Source organism: Sceloporus occidentalis, unplaced genomic scaffold (genome assembly GCF_023333645.1).
Source record: "Sceloporus occidentalis isolate IW3139 unplaced genomic scaffold, rSceOcc1.0.p SCAF_5, whole genome shotgun sequence".
NCBI lineage: Eukaryota > Metazoa > Chordata > Lepidosauria > Squamata > Phrynosomatidae > Sceloporus > Sceloporus occidentalis.
The window spans coordinates 42,074,460-42,095,185 of record NW_028316985.1 but is presented as its reverse complement, the minus strand read 5'-3'; the positions used below and the strand labels follow the sequence as shown (position 1 = coordinate 42,095,185).

Genomic DNA, 20,726 nt, shown 5'->3' with positions numbered 1-20,726 from the left:
GGCATTCTAAATGATAAAATAAAAATACCACATAGAGAGTATTTCTTATGACATAACCTCTCATCTGAATTTTCTAGCAAGGAGCAAAATGTTGTAGTAAAGCAGATACTGGTTAAATGGAAGTACTACTTCAAAACAACCTAGAAATTTCAGATAACAGGACCAAAAAGGGGAAATTCAACCAAACTAACAGCCTGACCATATGCATGCTTCAAAGGAAGTCCCCATCATTTAAACATATATAGGACCATAACTAGGTAATCAGATCCTATATGTATTTACTTTGAAATGAAATATTATATTTTTATAGGGACTTACTCCCAAGTATTGCACCTTAGGATTGCACCTTGAAGTATCATATGGATACTTGGAATAATGTAAATCCTAATGACATCAGTGGGACTGAGCGCAACATAAGCATAACTGGGAGTTGAATATAAGTCTCTTAACTCAAAGTATCACCAGTGAGGCTTGAAGAAAATCAATCTTCCTTTAAAAAGGAAGAAGATATTGCATTTGAATATCTAATTTTCAAAAACTATGTGCTACGTCAAATTTCAACATTAGCACCCAGTCAAACACTATTTGTTCCTCTCCTTTTCAGTGTTTTGTCCCGGCTGAATTTGCTTTTATTACTCACTGTTTTTCAATAGAACTGGATAGAAGAAATTGCTACAAGTTTACTAAATTTTTGAACAAACTCAATGAAAAAGTAGCACAGAGTTACTGAAAAGTTTAATTATTGTTGAAAGTACATGAGAAAAATCCAGACAAAGAAAGCACAAATTTATTTTCCCACCCAGAACAGAGCAAACAAAAGCATTATACATCCATTTCCATGGATCACACAATAAAGACAAGACAAGGGTTTGTACATATCTACAAACAAACACACAAAGTAAGCAGAAAGGCACCAAAACTTAGTAACCTTCCAAGGTGAAAACTCAAGCAGGATTGCAGAAAACGAGACAAGTGGAAACAACTTTGTGCCAGCATTACTGTCTTCATTCCAAAGCTGACAATAATGCAATTCATCTTGTACTTCTGTTTAGAGACCTTCGTAGTATCTAGAATGGTCTCTTGCAACCATTAATAGTTGTAGTTATGTCTTCAAGTCAACTCCAACTTATGGATTTCTTTGTAAGATTTATTCAGAGGAAATTTACCAGTGCCTTCCTCCAAGGTTGAGGAGTGTGATTTGCCCACAGTCACTCAGTTTTCCATGGCTGAGCAGGGATTTAAACCTTGGTTTCTAAGGTTGCTGCTACACTACAGAGTTAATGCAGTTCAACACCGCTTTAATTATGGTTCCATCCTATGAAATCCTGGAATTTGTAGTTTATTGTGCAGAATTCTCTGACAGAGAAGGCTAAATATCTCACAAAACGGTAAAGCAGTGTCAAACTGCATTGATTCTGCAATGAAGATACAGCCTATAATGATCAAACCATTATATCATCCTGGCTCAGGGTAGTGCTTTTCTGAAAGAAAGTTTTTTGGTGAGGAAGGAGGCATCTGTACTTTCTACTTTTTCAACAGATGTATCTTTTTCTCATCACTGTTTCTTGCTGCTGGGAAATGTGTCTTGTGGAGTGCCTGCCTCTTGTGTAGACAGTAATTATGTGATACTAATTAACACTCAGCATTTGTATAGCACGACAGAGTCTTCAGATCATTTCCACCTATATTATAATGTTGCAATCATCAATGAAAATATTAAATAAGCAGTTTTTAGACATGGGACTAGTTCAAAACTTAGGAACTGCAACTGGGCTGTGCAAATACATTTTGCTGCCCTCTCAAAAATGCTAGACAAATCTGATAAATGAAGTAGGCTGTGGGGTAGGCAAAATGATTGAAATGGGTGGAGGAATCTGAAAATGGAATTTCACTCACAAAGAGGTGCCTCCACCAGATTTTTAAAGATCCTTCTCCTCTCCTCACCAGAACAGACCCCATTCAGCAGGGATATTCCAGCAAGGTCGGATGCTTTGATTTAGATTTCCTGCATGGCAGGGGGTTGGACTGGATAGCACTTGCAGTCTCTTCCAGCTCTATGATTCTATGAACCCCTCTATGTAATAGTGTTGGGAAGGGGGCAAATAGTCATGAGGAAGGGAAATCTACTTCCACCAACCTATTTGTATGTGCCAAAATCTGGATCTGGCTTTCTAGGGGGCAAATTTACCATTTTATGTAGCAAAGGAGAAAGGATCAAGTGGGTCTTCGAATGCTGGATGGCAACTCTCATCACCTGAAGCCAGCATTAGCCCATGGCTGAGTCTCTATCCACTGCCACTGCAAACAATAGTCACTGCAGTTTAGTGATTTCTGCACTGCCTCTCTTTTCTTATTCCAATGTAGCAGGTGTGTTTTTCACATAGAATCATAGAATTGTAGAGTTGGAAGAGACTGCAAGGGCCGTCCAGTCCAACCCCCTGCCATGCAGGAACTCTCAATCAAAGCATCCCTGACAGATGGCCATCCAGCCTCTGCTTAAAGAGCTCCAAAGAAGGAGACTCCACCACACTCCGAGGGAGTGTGTTCCACTGTCGAACAGCCCTTACTGTCGGGAGGTTTCTCCTAATGTTGCGGTGGAATCTCTTTTCCTGCAGCTTGGATCCATTGCTCTGGGTCCTGCTCTCTGGAGCAGCAGAAAACAAGCTTGCTCCCTCCTCAATATGACATCCCTTCAAATATTTAAACAGGGCTATCATATCACCTCTTAACCTTCTTTTCTCCAGGCTAAACATCCCCAGCTCCCTAAGTCCTTCCCCTCATAGGACATGGTTTTCAGACCCTTCACCATTTTAGTCGCCCTCCTCTGGACACACTCCAGTTTCTCAATGTCCTTTTTGAATTGTGGGGCCCAGAACTGGACACAATATTCCAGGTGGGGTCTGACCAGAGCAGAATATAGTGGCACTATTACTTCTCTTGATCTAGACACTATACTTTTATTGATGCAGCCTAAAATTGCATTGGCCTTTTTGGCTGCCGCATCACACTGTTGACTCATGTTCAATTTGTGGTCTACTTGGACTCCTAGATCCCTTTCACACGTAGTCTCGTTCAGCCAGGTGTCACCCATTCTATATCTGTGTGTTTCATTTTTCCGCTCTAAGTGCAGTACCTTACATTTCTCCATGTTAAATTTCATTTTGTTAGCTTTGGCCCAACTTTCTAGTCTATTCTGGTCATTTTGAATTTTGATCCTATCCTCTGGAGTATTAGCTATTCCTCCTAATTTGGTGTCATCTGCAAATTTGATAAGTATACCCCCAATTCTGTCATTCAAGTCATTGATAAAGATGTCGAATAACACTGGCCCCAGGACAGAGCCCTGTGGGACCCCACTGGTCACTTCTCTCCAGGATGAAAAGGAGCCATTGCTGAGCACCCTTTGGCTTCGGCCAGTCAACCAATTACATATCCATGTAACAGTTACCTTGTCTAGCCCACATTTTACAAGCATTTTACAAGATTAGATTTGTCTGGCATGACTTCTTTCTCTGAAATCCGTATTGACTTTTTTGTGATTATGGCATTGCCATCTAGATGTTCACAGACTCTCTGTTTAATGATCTCCTCTAGAATCTTTCCTGGTATTGATGTCAGACTAACTGGACGATAATTGTTGGGATCCTCTTTTTTCCCCTTTTTGAAGATGGGGACAACGTTTGCCCTCCTCCAGTCTGCTGGGACTTCTCCTGTTCTCCAGGAGTTTTCAAAGATTATTGTCAATGGCTCTGATATTACATTTGCCAGTTCTTTTAATACCCTTGGATGTAGTTCATCTGGTCCTGGAGACTTATATTCAATTAGATTATTCATGAACTATCTCTTTACTTATTCTGTGCTAAAATTCCCCTATTCTGTCCTCTGCTCCATTATCCTCAGGTTGAGCACCCTTTTCCTTTTCTGAGAAGACTGAGGCAAAGAAGGTGTTGAGTAATTCTGCCTTTTCTCTGTCCCCTGTTAACATTTTGCCATCTTCTCCACGCACTAGCCCTACCATTTCCTTCTTCCTTTTGCTGCGGACATATCCAAATAAGCCTTCTTTATTGTTCTTAACCTCTGTAGCAAGCCTGAGTTCATTCTGCGCTTTAGCTTTTCTGACTTTACCCCTACAAATGCCTGCTATTTCTTTGAATTCCTTTTTCGTGATTTCCCCCTTTTCCCATTTCTTATACATGTTCCGTTTCAAACTTAGATCAGTTGAAAGTTCCTTAGTCATCCATCCTGGTTTCTTGAGACACCTTCCATTTTTCTTTCTCACATGTATGCTGTTGTTCCTTACTGAGCCTTTTAAGGACAGAAATCTCCAGATACCAAGGGGTACACAGTAGGTAAGGATGCAAGACCTGCAAGTACGCTGCATGGTTACAGAAATGTTACCCATAACATTTTACAGCATCTTCCACAACAGTTATCAGTCACACATGGCAAAAATGTCTGCCACAAAATGTCAACCATTGTGGAACCTGGTGAATACCAAGCATGATCCAGTTCAAGTCCAAGTTCTTTTCAGCACATATTTCACTCTCCCAATGAAATCAACTGGTCTTAGAAATACTTCAGACATTATGCCCTTCAGAATTTACACAGTTTATAGGAATGGTGATTTAGTCTAATTGACAAGAAACATTAGTTTTGCAGTCTCGTTGCCCATTTATTTAATCTTATTAATGTCACTCAGAGAAATGTGATTATACTTTGAGATTACACTTTCTTCACAAGAAAGCTCAATGTGTCAAGACTGTTTTTAAGATGACAGAAAACTTGATATCTGCTTGTTCTAAAGCTCCCCTTCAAGTTACTTTTAACAAGATAAATATATCCTGTTGTGAGAAAATTTATGCTGAGCATAACAACTTTAAAATTCAAGCTTCAGAAAACATGAAATTAATAAGCATTTCCAAGAACACAGACTGGGTATCATCTTTCTGTAACCCACTGTTGAACCACCCACAAACAATGAATACAATCCAGTGTCTTCTGTATGCCTGAAAACTCCCATTTTCAAAATAAATGTTCCCTTGTCCTTATCCAACCAACCATATGGCAGGGCCACTTGGCATTCATAGTTCTGCAGAGGGCGCCTAAATACAGTCAGCCCTCCATATCCATGGATTCCTTATCCAGCGATTCAAGCATCCATGGCTTGAAAATATTCAAAAAATATATAAATTCTGAAAGTAAACCATGATTTTGCCATTTTATATAAGGAGCACCATTCTACTACTCATTATGTTTAATAGGACTTGAATATCCATGGATTCTGGTATCCATAGGGGGTCCTGGAAGCAAACCCCAGTGGATACCATGACATCGTAATGAGAGGACACTGAGAGCGAAAGTCATTCCTTTCCTGAGTCTCCCTGTTTGACTCTGATTGTGAGGAAGGATTGTTCTCCCAAAATATTCCAACGCATCTGTAGTCCAATTCTATTTGGCAGGGAACAGTTATAAGGCTTAGTTCAAATAACATGTGGCATTGTTTTCAACTGCCTCGTGTTGCTGTCAAAGAATCTTGGTGCCTCCTCCCTCTCCAATGGCAGAATTTGGATGGCAGAAGAGGGACTCATCCTGGGAACCCAAGATCAGGTCTTCCTCAGAGGAGGAGAACCAATCTGCTGTAGAATGCCATCCCAGCTGCCACAGCATTGCAGCTTTGCTAGGTCTTAAAATAAGTGCTGATTGTCTAGAGATGACAACCTACTACAAGGTACCATCTTTCAAGTACAGACTGCCTCATTAGAACGTTTTAAAATCTGGAGAATCAGTGCTGATAAACTATTGAGAAGGTCTATTTTTGTCACAGAAATAAGGCACAAATCAGAGTGAAATTGCAGAATGTATGCAATTTACACATATTATTGTATTTGAAGGTAAACAGAGACAATCACCTAGAACAGAAATTGAAATAAAGACAAAGTTATTAAAACTGACTTTGGAGCTTAAAAATGCATCCAGTTACACAAAACCAACACGCTTATTGCACGCTATGAAAACAAATGTATAAAACACATATATACTGTCCCAGAAAGTACTGGATGTTACACATTGCTTTTTGAAGTCTAAAAAGCATAGCACCCGCATAAAGTATTAACAACACCAAGGCAGCACATGGAACAGCAATACAATGACAACGTAGCCATTTATTGAAGAGTCTTACATTATGAACCTGATGGACTGCTGTGTAAGGATATCCTGCATTCTGGTTGGTCCATATCTCACAGACAGACGACTGCTAATATAAACAGAAAACTGTATCTCATCTTATAAATAGTGAAGTACCACAAATACCCGCAAGCCCAGGAAGAAAAAGCATTGTTTAGAGTGAAGCTAGGAGGAGACATGATAGCAGGATTTAAAAAGAAGAAATGGTTTTAAATTGGCAGCAGCTGTGAACAATTTCTTTCATATACAGTTGCTGACAAAACAAAATTTGGGATTACAGAAGAAAACAACTCAAGGATTTCAGAGTGAATTTGAGATCTATTCAAAATAATATAACCACTCTATCATTATGAAACAGAACAAAATGGTAACAAATGAAAGGTGTATGTCCTTCAGTCATATCTCAGTCATTGATTTGCATTCTATACCTGAGAATATTTTCTGTGCAGATTTACACAGAAGAGGAAAAAAGGCTAAAACAAACTAAGCCTGAGCATAATCAAATAAATTTCCCCACTGTGCAATACGCACTAATGTCAATGGTATTTGTGCGTAACACTTCAAAGAGACTAGCTGTAGTCCACTGAGCTTGGATAATGCACAACCTCCAGAAATTTCAATGGAATGAGCACAGTGGATGGACCAATATTTTTAAAATGTAACACTAGCTGCAGCAATCATAAAACAATGGCTGGATTTCATGAACACAGTTACGAATGCATAACCTAGAGTTATACAATCATAACTAATTTGTATTCACATTTCCTATGTATTTCAATAGTATATGGAATGCATATGGCTCATAAAAGTCCCCCAATCCAGACTTAACAGTCAGCAGCTGCTGCGAACAACAGGAGTTTGTTCCCCTATTAATCAGGATACAGCAGACTGAAATGTCCATACACAGACTACTGCAAGGACCTCCAGTGTGATAAGGCTTTCTGACTGTCTCACAGGTGGTCACTTGTTGAATGAGGGTGGAAAAGAGAGCAGACCTCCATAGCTTGCAGCAGCTGCTGCCTGGTAAACCATAACTGGGGGGCTAGGGCTAGGAGATGCCACGTAGCTACATAAGTAAGGTAGTTATATAACTAAGTAGTGTATGTACAATTCTGGCCATCATGTTTATAATAACTGAAAAGAGCAACAACCCATCACCCCATTTCAACTGTGATTTGAAATGCAGGATACTAGAATTTATTATAAGGACAGACTCTGTATGCTTGAAAACACTAAAGGTAGCCTGTAGAGAAAGATGCATAATGCAACAGCAGCAAAAGCAACAAGAAAAGTAGAATCCTATCATCTGACATGACACCTGGTAGAGAATCCTTCCTTTGCACACCACAAGCAAATCCAAGATAATACAACACCGTAGCCAAACAACTAAATAAGCCCCAGCTAGAGTAGTTACCCACCATTTTCCCTGAGCAGGCAACAATAAAAGGCTTTGAACAGTGGAGAAATGCAACGATAGTCTCCAGAGTAGCTAGCAATTAATACATCAGTAGCTTAACCACAGTATGCAGAGCACTGCCAACAGTTAAGACAAGCAGCAGGAATTTAATATTGGTGTCTAAATAAAGTCTGCATTCAAACAGAAACAGCTTCCTGCAAGAAAATCACTATTTTCATGTTTTCTTCTGTGAAATCTGGATGCCTCACACTGAATGACAAGCTGGATCACTGCTAAAATTTTAAGGGCTGGCAGTGAAGGCTGCTTTTCTCTAAATGGTAGAGAAAAATGTTCCTTTCAAGAACAGATACAAAAGCAAGTGGCTACTGTGGCAACAAACTGTCAAAATCACTTAAATTGTTTTTCAAATGTAAACAAAATCAGATCATTAGTAATTTAATATTAGCATGCTGGTTGAAACTGAAGGATGCTGTTTATCCTCACAAAGAATATAAGACTGCATAGTGGCTGCCTCAGTATGGTGTGGGCCATACCACCGTCAGTGTATATGTAATTTGGATAAAGGTTACAATCGTCTATAGGCCTCCTGGATAAGAATCGCCTCAAATGGTAAAAAGACAAAAAGGTACTGGTTGTTAAGGCAGGACTAGAGAATCAGGTCAGAAGATGATAATTAGACATTTGTAAGTACATTGGTGATGCAGGATCCGTATCCCTATTTATTTTTTATTTGCTTCTTGCTATGGATGGAATGGTTGTGGTTAGTGTTGTATACCTTCAAGTCGTTTCCCACTTATGGTGACCCTAAGGTGAATCTACCATGGGGTTTTCTTGGCAAGGTTTATTCAAAGCAGGTTTGCCATAACCTTCTTCTGAGACTGAGAGAGTGTGACTTGTTCAATCTTATCCAGTGGGTTTTCATTGCTGAGAGAGAATTCAGGCCCTGGTCTTCCACAGTCAAACCACTACCTGCAACTGGTTCTTTAAAGCTGTGTTTGACACCAATAATAGTAACCGTATTTTTTTTTTAAAAAGGTCAGGATGTCCAATGTAAAGTAGACTTTACTTCTACTGGAGTGCGGGTATATATATAGAGAGGTGTATATGTTGTTGGACCCCATCACCTGTCAGCCTCTGCCAGCATGGCTAATGGTGAGAAATTGAACCTACATCAGAGCATACAGTGTATAATGCTATACATGTGCAGTTTAGTGTTGCTCCCACCCCCAGAAGGCAGTTTTCACAATCTGGTAGTGATGTTATGGTTATTTACTGGTGTGTGCTTTGGTGCTTGTACGTTGTCTGGATGTTGTGTTAAGACTGAAGTGATCAGCTCCCTGCACAACATCTAAGACAGAGAGAGAGAGAGAGAGAGAATACATACACATGTGTAACCCTCAGTTATATGACTGTATGTCTCCAAAAGGATTCTAGCCACTGTGCAACAATATCTGGAGAAACATAGGTTCCTCATCTGTGCTTTACCTATTCCCTATTTAATGAAACATTGCCTCTTTTTCAGCCAACATCAATAAGCCTATGCTACATGTGATTAAAGAAAGAAGCCCTGGCAGTACAAAGAAGAAATACCCTGCCTGCCTTTTAGGATGCTGGCTACAGTAATCAGTAGTCTTAAGCCTTTTGTAAACATTTTTAAAGAGCCTAGAAATTTTCCTAAAGAAGATGTGACAGACAGAGTTCTGAGGATAATTTCTAGTGAATGCATTAATCCCTAAGGCTTATTTAACTCATTAATTTTGTTCTATGTCTATTAATGTTTCACTGGACAGGATCTGAGACATGGTATGGCTGAAGATCTGAACTGTATGGATGAAAATGGTTTTAACATGGAGGTCACTTGCCATTCCTGTTACTCAGGGAGATTATATTGAACATGCATAAAGGGTTCCTCTGCAATGAAGTGCCAAAAGTTGAATTGTGCCTTTTCTTTAGAATATACAGGATAGCACATGAAGGTGAAACTCAGGACCAAAACAGATATGAAATTAAATGCATGAATGCATGTGTCTGGCTTTTATCAAAATAATATAGCAGCAGCAGGGGTTGAGGACAGGACCGAACTGTTTAACTATTTCTTCCTTTTCTCTCACTGGGCTTATACTCAGGATTCCTCACCCCCTCAACATATTTCTGTGTATGTGTGCATGTGTGTATATGCACATAAACAATTTTCACTGAAACTATGACACTGAAAGAAAGATTTAAGCATACTTCTCATGCACTGGAATTCTGATCCAGTTTGTGTCCTCCACATCTGTTAATTATATCAACCCACAGTTTATACTCTGTAGTGGCTCTTGAGCACAATAAAATTTCAACTAAATCTTAATCTTGAAAGATAGGACTAGGGGCAAGCACCAACCTTACAGGAAAATTAGATCCAGCTTGTAATATTATTTTAATTTAAATAGTGTCCCACCAAGACATACCTTTACACATGTATACTTAAGATTTCAGTCTATTTGCTCCTTATACATACTTTTATTTGTCTCATGTTTTCAGCTGACTATCTCACATTTACCTTCCTGTCCAAAGCTGCTTTATATGATAGGGTTGAGCCCAGAGCAAGTTAGTTACACTTAGTCCTCACTGAAATCAATGGTAACTTTGATTGTGACTAAAACTAACTTTTGTGATATATCTACAGGGTAAAAAAAGGTAAAGGTAATCCCTTGACATGAAGGTCTAGTTATAACCGACTGTAGGGGGCGGTGCTCAACTCTGGGGCTTTCTATATTGCCATTTGGGACGTCCTCCGGACGTCCCATTTTAAAAAAGGGGCGTCTCTTTTAGACGCCCCATGGCCTAGTACGGACTCCGTCCGTACAAGATGGCGGCGCCCCTTCTACATGGGCGCCGCCATCTTTACGTATCGGACGCACAGCGTCCAGACGCGTCGCGCCGCTGCTGACGTAGCGAGCGCGCCCCTGGCGCCTCGCTACGTCGCAAACGCGACGCAAAAAGAAGCTCCATTTTGGAGCTTCTTTTTTCGGTCCGCGCGGGAGTCGGGCCGTTTGAAGGCTCCGGCTCCCCCGCGGACCTTCTGGCGGCGGCGGCAGACCGCCGCAAAGCGGCGGTCTGTACCCCGCCTCTGTTACTAAACTGAAGAGCCAGCGTTGTCCGAGGAGTACTCTGGTGGTCATGTGGCCAGCATGACTGCAACGAAGTGGTACCTATCTATCTAGTTGTATTTATTTATATATTTCTTGCTTTATTTATATTTATTTATATATTGCATACTTTCGAACTGCTAGGTTAGCAGAAGCTGGGATAGGAGCTACAAATCAATAATATGATGAAGATCTAAGACATCGTCCTGTTTCTCTCAAAATCCATAGGCTTCTCTGCCTGTTTATGATTCACTCAACAATTTAAAATTAACTTGCTGTGGTTTTTAAAACATGGAGTGCCATGAGAATACTTGTGGGTTAAAAGCCAGCAATTAATTAAATGCAATGTAGCATGGTAACACATTCTCTCTCTCTCTCTCTCTCCGTGTGTGTGTGTGTGTGTGTGTGTGTGTGTGTGTATAATGGAAGTAAGTTGTTTGCTTAATGGTTCATTTGGCAGATCTCTGTGCAAAAAACAAAACAAAAAACAAAATAGAAAAGAGCACAGCATCATATTATTGGTGCTTGACCTCAGGAGAACTCTCTCAGTGTGGGAGCCTATTTTGTTTCTTAAGGTCTATTTCGCTTACAAGCTGGATATGTAATGGCATTGTAAGAGTGCAATGGATGGGGGATGCGTGCTTATATATGTAGAGAATTCTGAATGCTATGACAGAGAAGATCAGTGGAAAGGGGGTGCTTTTCAATTTCTTTTAAAAAAATCTTATATTGTTCATCTTAAAAACTACCTGTTTAGCCATTCAAAGTCAAACCTATCCTACTGAATGTTGAAGTTTTATTGGAGTCTGAAGAGTTACCTTTTCTAATTAACAATTTGTAAGCCGCTCTCATAGCCTTTTGGCTGAAGAGTGGGGTATAAGTAAATAAATATTAAATATTATTATATATATTTATCTGAAGAAATGGTGTGCACTTTCAATGGGACCATCCCTGGAAAATACCATTTCTATAAGTACGGTATTAAGAAAGAGATCTATGGCAAAGATTGGGGTGCTGTCAATCTAGCAAGTATCTTCTACCCTTTATAATGGATGGCAGCAGCTGAGGCGGGTGGCTCCCGAGTTATTCAAGGTACCGAACCTATTTTGAGATAGTATTCAACCCTTTAGACAGCTCATTCAAAGTTCAGACTCAAATTCAGAGTGAGGTCACTATCTCGAGGACATGTGATACACCAGCCATGATGGGAGAGTTCACAAGCGAATAAATGTTATCAGGGTATTCACGAGGGAGGGGGGGATGATTTTTGTGATGTCAAATGCTACACTTTAAAAAAAAATTACAAAAATAGCAGAAAAACAGAAATAATCTATTTCTCTGCTTTTATTTGTCCAGAAGTTTTGGATTTCAACACCCAGAATCCTCTATTGGCCACACTAACTGGAGCTTCTGGGGACTGAAGTCCAAAACATTTGGAGGACATAATGTTGAGAACCACTGCTTTAATATACCAAGAAATTTTGCTTTCTAACCTGACAATGCAAACAAACAAACAAAAAATCAAATATATTGTTTTTTGGGATCCCAGTAGAGGGGATCCCAATACAGAACAGCTTTGATCCACAAAAACAACTCAATTTCATTTCTTTACAATGGCCAGACTATTGGTGACACACACTGACTTCTGAGGCAGTGTACAGTATGGTGTAGAAGGAGCTATTCAATACCTCTTTGCACAACATCCTTCATCACACATGCAACTTCCCGGCACCAGTGTGCGCTTTGCAGGTGGAAAAGAATAAACACTGCTCTCCTAGTTTTCCAGCATATGCAATATATGTATTAGAGATTAAGGAGAGTAGATTTGCAGCTGGACACTGGCTGGGTGCCCCCTGCCCTTCCCCAGCCACTAAATGGTCCTAAAGAATATGTGGAAGGAGTAGCCTAGTAGAACTGTACAGGCAAGTGTTATGTTCCACCTTGGACATAGGTTCTTGGGCCACTGAGTCCTGTTGCTTGCATCAACTTACAAAGAGAATCCTGTGGGCTGTCTGTCTAGCTCCCCCAGAGGTCTCTCTGCATTTCTCTCCCTGGTCTCCAGATACCCAGCTGCTGCTGGCATTTTGCTGTGTTTCCTTTCATAGTTGTTTTGTAAAAACTTCTTGGTAATTGGGCAGGGGAGAGAGAAATTTCCTCCATGTACTAAAGCCTTTTCCCAACAGAAATTTGGTACCAGGAGAGGTCCTGTAAAACTTGGGAGTAGCTGTAGCTGTAAAAATGGGAGTGTATTCACTACCCCTGCAGCAATGGACTCACCAGCTGGCCCTGTGAAATTGTTTTACACATGAAGCTTACATGTTGAAACTCTATCATGGAAGGTCCAATGAAGTCCTGTAGCTACCAAGTCAATGGCACTCCCTAGGCAGTCAGTACTGTGTGGGAGAGGACTATCATTCTACCAAATCACCAAGAAACAGTGTGTGTCAATAGCTGCAGGCATCTATATACGTATAAAAAGAAGTTTTTTGTGGGTTTTTCGGGCTATGTGGCCATGTTCCAGAAAAGTTTCTTCCTGGCCACATAGCCCGAAAAACCCACAAAAAACTATGGATGCTGGCCATGAAAGCCTTTGACTTTACATGTAAAAAGAAGCTTCACGCATTAAAATTTAAGACACACATTTTCTTTTCATACACCTGTAGCTGGTCTTTTTGTATATCTACCCCCTAAATGAATGAATTAATAAAGGAAAGGTGATGCCCTCAAGCAGTTCCAAAACCCCAAATGCAGCCCCAGTATAGTTGCATGGCTGCTGTAGTCATGCCAAAACACTGAAGTCTTTGCATGTGAGAAAAAAAACAGAAGAAAAGGATGGCTACATTTGCCTGAATCCAGCCTAGACCTCACACTTCATTCGCCAATATGGAATTTCTTTTCTATTTGAACAAGTTTGCCCTCAGGTTGGAATGAGCTAGTACATCTAGACAGCCCTAAAACTATTCTGAACTGCTTTCAAATTAATTTCCATCTATCTGAGCAGGAGCTGTGCCTCAGGTTCTTCCTGTCATTCATCGTAGACTTTTACAGTTATATGTAACCTTTAAAAAAATAAACTTTGCCAATCTATGACCATCACTCACAGAAGATTTCATTCTTACAATCTGATTCTAACAGCTACTAAGATGGAGATGGAAGCATTCATGTTGCATAGAATAAGAAATCAATCCTTTCCATGTTTCAGGGATGGAGAATTACAATTTGTCCAGCTTTTCCCCCCACACATAAAAATGTATCAGAGTTTAGGTCTGTATACATGTCTAATGCAGAGGCTCAGGTAATTGCTGTGACAGGGAAGTGAATTAGCATATAATTGTAAAGAAAGATGTTTCAGCTTAATGTGCATGTAAATGGACACACAAACACAAACAGAGAAGTTGAAAAAGCTAAGTGCTGAAACCTGAGTGTTCGATAGCTCATAACAATAAAACAAGTCCAATGGAACTGTTTTTAAGGAAACAGTCTGTTTTAAAGATGTTGAGCTCTCTATTTATGCATCACACAAGATTTTTTTTCCAGTTAAGCTATTCCCTAGGAAACAATTATGTATTTGTGGGTTATTAGGGCTGGAGATGAGAAGAAAAGAGAGATGGGGTCATAGTGGAGTCTATTAAAGAAGGCTATTGGGGCCTAGAAGTAAAAAGGAAAGGTGATATGCTCAGTGACACAAAGTGTATATATCAAACAAATAAATGGCAATACATTCGCCACCATTTTGTTCTTCTGCAGTTCTCTTCAGACTTTATTGAAGTTGTCATGTATGCTAGTAGTTTTAGAGAATTTCTAATTCAGTAGAAGAGAAAGGCATAGCAACTTTAAAAAAACAGAATGTAAAAACTGAGTACATGATGCTCATTGAAATGTTGATCTTTTCAGCTGCCTTTGGTTTTTCAAGGAAACCACGTTTTTCCTTTCTGTCTACCTGAATATGCTTTCTGTCTACCGTTACCTACTGCAACCTATTCTTTTAAAGTACAACACAGGCATTAATTTCTCTTTCCCCTCAATCCTGAAGCAGTCAAGTCTTAACTTGTGGCTGGTCCAGACACTTGGATGATTCCATCAGGGCAATATGCCTGCTCAGTGGAGTGAGATGTTCATGTCACTATTCATGCTTCATGAACTCAACTGGCCTCCCATCTGTTTTTGGGAGCGATTCATAGTTTGGTTTCTGATGTACACTACTAAGCATTAAAGCATGGTTTATGACTTGGCCTTCAATCATTCTGTGCATCATCAAAGAACAGCACATATCACCCCATGGGCACTTTTTGCTGATAGAAGCACAACTATGCTGACCTTTAGAATGAAATGTGGCTTGTCTTTTGAACAAACATATGCTTGATTTAAGGTAGTCAGTAGATTATCCATGTTTGATTGAATCAATAGAAGGCAGGCTGCTTTCAATCGTCTTTTGCAGATGGTTTAGTGCAACACTGCTATGGTGACCAGGATCGAAATCATTAAATAAACACACTTTTCCCAACGACCTCCACCATGAAATATCTAAATATACAGCACCCTAAAAGCTCTTTTAAGAAGGGGTAACATCCTTCATCTTCATTATAAAAATAATAATTTCTGCAAATTCTTTTAGTTGTTCTACTAAGAGTAGGTATTGTATCCAACTGTTCTATAGGGAACATGTACTGGCCAATTTTGTCCAGGTATTTCTATCAAAACAAAAGGGGAAAAATCACCATCATCATATGGAAAACATAGCAGCTTAGTGTATATTTAGAATGGGGTGAAATCATAGGAGTGTACAGTCATTGGGAGAATTTCCAAAGACAATGAACAAGCAATACTAATCCTTTTCTGAAATTTCTTAACAAGAAGGAATATCCTTACTGATCAAAATCACTACCTACTAAAGCAGTGGTTCTCAACCTTCCTAATGCTGTGACCCTTTAATACAGTTCCTCATGTTGTGATGACCCCCAACCAATGTCTTGATTCTTAAGACCATCGGAAATATGTGTTTTCTGATGGTCTTAGGCGACCCCAGTGAAAGGGTTGTTCGACCCTCACAGGGATCGTGACCCACAGGTTGAGAACCACTGTACTAAAGCAAGGTGTTGTAAGCACATGAGCAGCTCCACCAGACAATAGATTTACAAAGTATTTTTTAAACTGCAGGTTGACTTTTTGTCCTCCTTTATATGTGGACATTGAAGTACTAGTACACCTACCTTTTAAGCTTGCTGTGTTTATATTGGTCTATTTATCTTGAGTACTATATCTAAATTATTTATGCAGGTCTTCACCAAGAGCCATTGCTTTTTTTCTTGGGTTTTTTTTTTTTGTTGTTTTTAAAATTGTTTTAATTTTTTTTAAAGAGTTTTAACTTTTTAATTGTATTTTTATTTTTAATAAGCAATCTATTTTAATATTACAATGATTTAATTCTGTTTTAATGTATAACTTTTCTATGTTTTTAATTATATTGTCTTTTAATGTTGTGAATGGCTCTGGGTCCCAGTTCTGGGAAAACAGCAGGATATAAATAAATATAACAACAGCAGCAACAACAATAACAACAATAATAAAAATCCTAGCAATGGGATAGATAAGATCAGCTGAATATGCTAAATAGTTTCCAATTGCAACAGAAAGTATTTCCACAATGCACTCAGGGCCTGTTGCTTTTCAGTTATTTCCAAAATACAAAAATAGTGGATACAGTGTGTCCCAGGTTATTCTAAGCTAGCTCTGCATCCACAGCTGAAGGCTTCTAGTATACTAAGGTGAAAGAAACACTGTGACTTCCTTGATAGTAAGAGCACCGACAGAGAGTTTATGTGTCATGTGTTATATATATATCTGAAGTTATCCCCCTTGTCAACTTCCCTCTGTTGTTTTTGAAGAGCAGAATGAATTCATTCTATAATGTGCCCAAACAATTTGCAACGGAACAGTTTGTTCCACAGAAAAGAGTAGTGATTCCCTCTAGTGCCCTGTTCAAGCATAAAGGTTACAGAATCCTGAGGTTTGCAAATAAAAACAATGAAAAATAATCACAAGGGGGTAGAGATGAAACAGCTTAGTGAGACCTGAGAGTGCAAAAAAAAAAAAAAAAAAAAAAAAAAAAAAAAGGGGTGTGTGTGTGTGGACAGAGAATGGAAGACAGTACAGTGGGCCCTTGCCTTACGCGGGGATCCATTCTGGACCCCCCTGCGTAAGGCGAATTCCGCCTATGCTCAAGCCCCATTCGTTTGAATGGGACGCACTGCCCCGCGCGGCTTGAGCACGTACGCTCAAGTCCGCGTATAACGCAGGCACACTGTACTGTGTGAGAGACTGTAGCTGGCCGATTACAATACTCTACAGGAGCACTCCACTCTGCAATATTTTGTTACAGGTCCCTGTTCTTTTTATATCTAAATCTTAACGTGCAAAATAGCTTGTGTTCTATTAGAACTGACTCCTAAAAACATTTAGATAATTGATGGTTAAAAATCCTAAATCTTCTGTACTTCAGCCATACACCAAACATTTTGACTTCACATTTCTGTTATTCACAGCACTGTTGGCATACACGTAACTGTAAAAATAGTTTACTGAAGAGAAAGCCTCTACATAGCACTGCAAAAACATGTTTATAAAACAGGATTTTTAAAAGTACAAAATAAATTAACAAGCTGCATATATTTCAGAAATATGTTGCCATGGAACTAACATTTAAAAAGATACACTTTTATAACTCAAGCTATAAGGATTTACAACAACAAATGACATGGGCCCACATTACCTGTGCCATTTGTCTTTCCAGCTTTGATCGGGGAATATCGTCAAAATAGCTGTCATTTCTTCTTCTCCTTGCATCCCCCTGCATGATAATGTGTGGTACGTCCAATGAGCCACCAGTAGTGTAAGTGCTTTGGCTAAGTGAAGGAGACAACTGAGGAGGAGTGTGATTACCACTGGGTTCCTATATACAAACAAACAAAATGAATAGTGATTCCTGCACTCAGTCCAAAATGGCAAGAACTGCAAAAATCATTTCCAGCCCTAAATCCCTACTGGTGATGGAATTTCCCAATTGTATAAACATAAATGTCATATACTCTCAGATATGTGCACACCAGCGTGTGTAACTATGGGAGTTATAGCACTTGTGGTTAGAATTGAAAGTGATTCTCATGCTTTGAAATTGACATCAATAAAGCAACATATCAACTGGCGTTAATTCCATGTTAAAGGACACATGGGGATTCCCAAATTATTATCAGAAGTTTGTCTTCCAGAACTGTTGTAGGGAAGGTGATATAAATGATCTTCTAATATTACTGGAAGGACTGCCTTGAAAAATGACTGAAGTTGTATTTTACCTGTATCAAACCAACAACACTGTCCTCCCATTTGTTTCCATGCTCAATTCAAGGGACTGACTTTGACTTACAAAGCCTGAGGCAACTTGGAGCTAGACTATCTGAAAGTCTGCCATCTCCGATATGAGCCTATTTGAGATCTTCAGCAGGAGTCCTGCTGAGTGTCACATCATTTGGAAGTTTAGGCTAGCAAATAAAGAGGACAATACTTTCTCTGTAGCCAGAGCTGCAGAACTCTCTTACAACACAGAGAGGCAGGCTCTATGCTTTGTTTTTTAAAACTGGTTTTAAAAAATGCTTTATATCTGTTTTTAAACAATATTTTATTTTATATTTTTTATTTTACATTTGGGCCCTTAGTGGACTTAAACAGTATTTTAAATAGCAATTAATAAACATATCTAATATATAAAATTAATAATCATCACCTTGGCCTAATGCTTCACACACATTACCTCAAGATATAAAGCAATGTTTCAATGCTAATCAGCACTGTTTCTCTCTGCACTATCAAAGGAAGAGTAATATTATTTTTCTAAAGTTAAAGGTAAAGATAGTCTCTTGACATGAATGTCTAGTCGTAACCAACTGTAGGTTGCAATGCTCATCTCCATTACTAAGGCAAAGAGTCAGCATTGTATATACTAATAGAAAACTCAGTTCTCTGAATGCTAGTCTTTTTATGGCCAAAATGGCAGGCCCCATCTACACAGAAGGGAAATCAGCAAGCTTAGAGGAATCCCTAGGTTTGCAGAAGGATATTTTCAAAAAAATAATTAAAAAAATACTGTAAAGTCATGTGGGGGGGGGGGACTGAGGTGGAGAACCCAACTTATGCTCTATTGATACTGAATGCAGGCTCACTGGGGGCATGGATGGAACATGTTAGTTTAGAAGAGGGCACGGCTGATAAGCTACAATCCTCTGCCTGAGCATTCCACACTACAATAGTTGTATTTCCCCAACTTCTCTCTTCCACGCTCAAGTTACTCTCTCAGAGTTTTTCACTAAAACAACAACAGGGAACACCTCAGTTTGAAGAATTCTCTTGGCTTTCAGTAGGCACCCAGCCTACCACAACTTCATGTTCCACATTTATATTTTAGTATTCTTGTAACATTTTACCAAGTGCTAGGAAACAACAACTTTTAAAAATTGAGCAAATCTCCAAAGGAAAAATACTGTGAGCTGTTTGTCTTCCTGGAAGCCTTTATGTGCGATATGCCTGACATAAGCATGAAAATGTCCATGTAATTTTAAAACATTTGGAAAAGGGGTGGGGGTGGGGAAGTGCTTATATGTAAGACAAAGAGAGCAGTTTACAATCTATAATATCCTCCCACTTCACTATCTCGCAGAAAGCAGTAATGAACATCAAATCTACATTTCTCCAAATTACTATAAAAAGAGATTCCATTTGAAAGGACTGTCAATTAGTAAATTTGCACTATAGTCTTCTGCATGGTTCAACAGAAATAAGTCCCACTGTGCCTTAGGCTTTACAGACAGCCAAAATAAAGCTGCTTCAAGTCACTTTGGAGGTATGCTGTTTAAATGATACATGCGTCCTAAGAGTCCAGAAGCCGCACCAAAGCCACGCTCCAGTCCTAAGGACTGGAGTGCAGCTTTGGTGCAGCTTCCAGACTCTTAGGACGCATGCATCATTGAAACACCATACCTCCAAAGTGACTTGAAGCAGCTTTATTTTGGCTGTCTGTATAGGGCCTTAGATTACAGACTGAGGCTACAATCTTAAACCCACTTACCTGCAAGTAAATCCCACTGAATTTATTCAAACCTTTGGTGATATCTGTAGTAGCTAGTAAAGACTACATCCTCAGTTTATAATGTGAGAAAAAATTCACATGTCGACAAAAACAAGGAATTTAGGAGCCCTAATTTTTTTTTAACATAATTCATAGAATTGTGTTTGCAGAAAAACTAGGCAGATACCTAAATTCAGGGGGAAAAGTCCAAGATACAGAATCAGGAGACATACACATATCATGTAATTGTCTCTATAGCTACATTCCCCCTAAAACCTGACCTGCAATACAGCCATTTCCATGTTGTCAAAGAGTAGTGCAATGAGCTGGGACATGTCCAGCTATTTTCCTTTAGCTAGACATACTATAACAGGCATTTGCAGAGACCTCTGGGGCTCCTTGGGACATCCTGCAAATGGTGACCATGCAGTGCTTCCCACTGCAGGAAAACAGCACAAACCTGCTCATCCCACCACATTGGCCACGTCACGGGGATTTGGGTTGTTGCATGGTCAGAATGGAATTTTAACCTACAGTGATCATATAAATGAGCTGCAATGCAGTACATTCAATTTATGTTATCATAATTCAGCAACAGCAACCCAAAACTGAATTAAGTACACAGTCAAGAATACATGTTGGTATTGCTGATTCTATTGTTTTCTTCAAGGGGAAAAATGCTTCTCCCAAAGGGAAAATTCCTCCTCCAAATAGCCTTAAGGAACAAAGAAAAGAGCTATACATTTATTTGTGTAAGAAATTCTTAATTAGTGTTTGCACTTGCAGATTTTTACAGGTCCCACAGGTGTAGTGGCTTGAACACTGGACTACAACTCTGGAGACCAGGGTTGAATTCCCTACTTGGACATGAAATCCTACT

General features: G+C 39.3%; 1 protein-coding gene across 12 annotated transcripts in view; it reads right to left on the bottom strand.

Moving 5' to 3' along the window:
* The window catches only part of ANKS1B (ankyrin repeat and sterile alpha motif domain containing 1B), a 499,785-nt gene that overhangs the window by 56,037 nt on the left and 423,022 nt on the right, over positions 1-20,726 (bottom strand). For 5 of the 12 annotated variants that reach the window (XM_089523880.1, XM_089523884.1, XM_089523879.1 and 2 more), the window contains 2 exons: positions 17,501-17,680; positions 6,179-6,253 (listed from right to left, as the gene is read on the bottom strand). In XM_089523880.1, coding sequence (XP_089380006.1) covers positions 6,179-6,253; positions 17,501-17,680 — 255 coding nt within the window. The remainder of the gene's footprint in view (positions 1-6,178; positions 6,254-17,500; positions 17,681-20,726) is intronic. The other 7 variants (XM_089523881.1, XM_089523882.1, XM_089523883.1 and 4 more) reach the window with 2 other exon arrangements.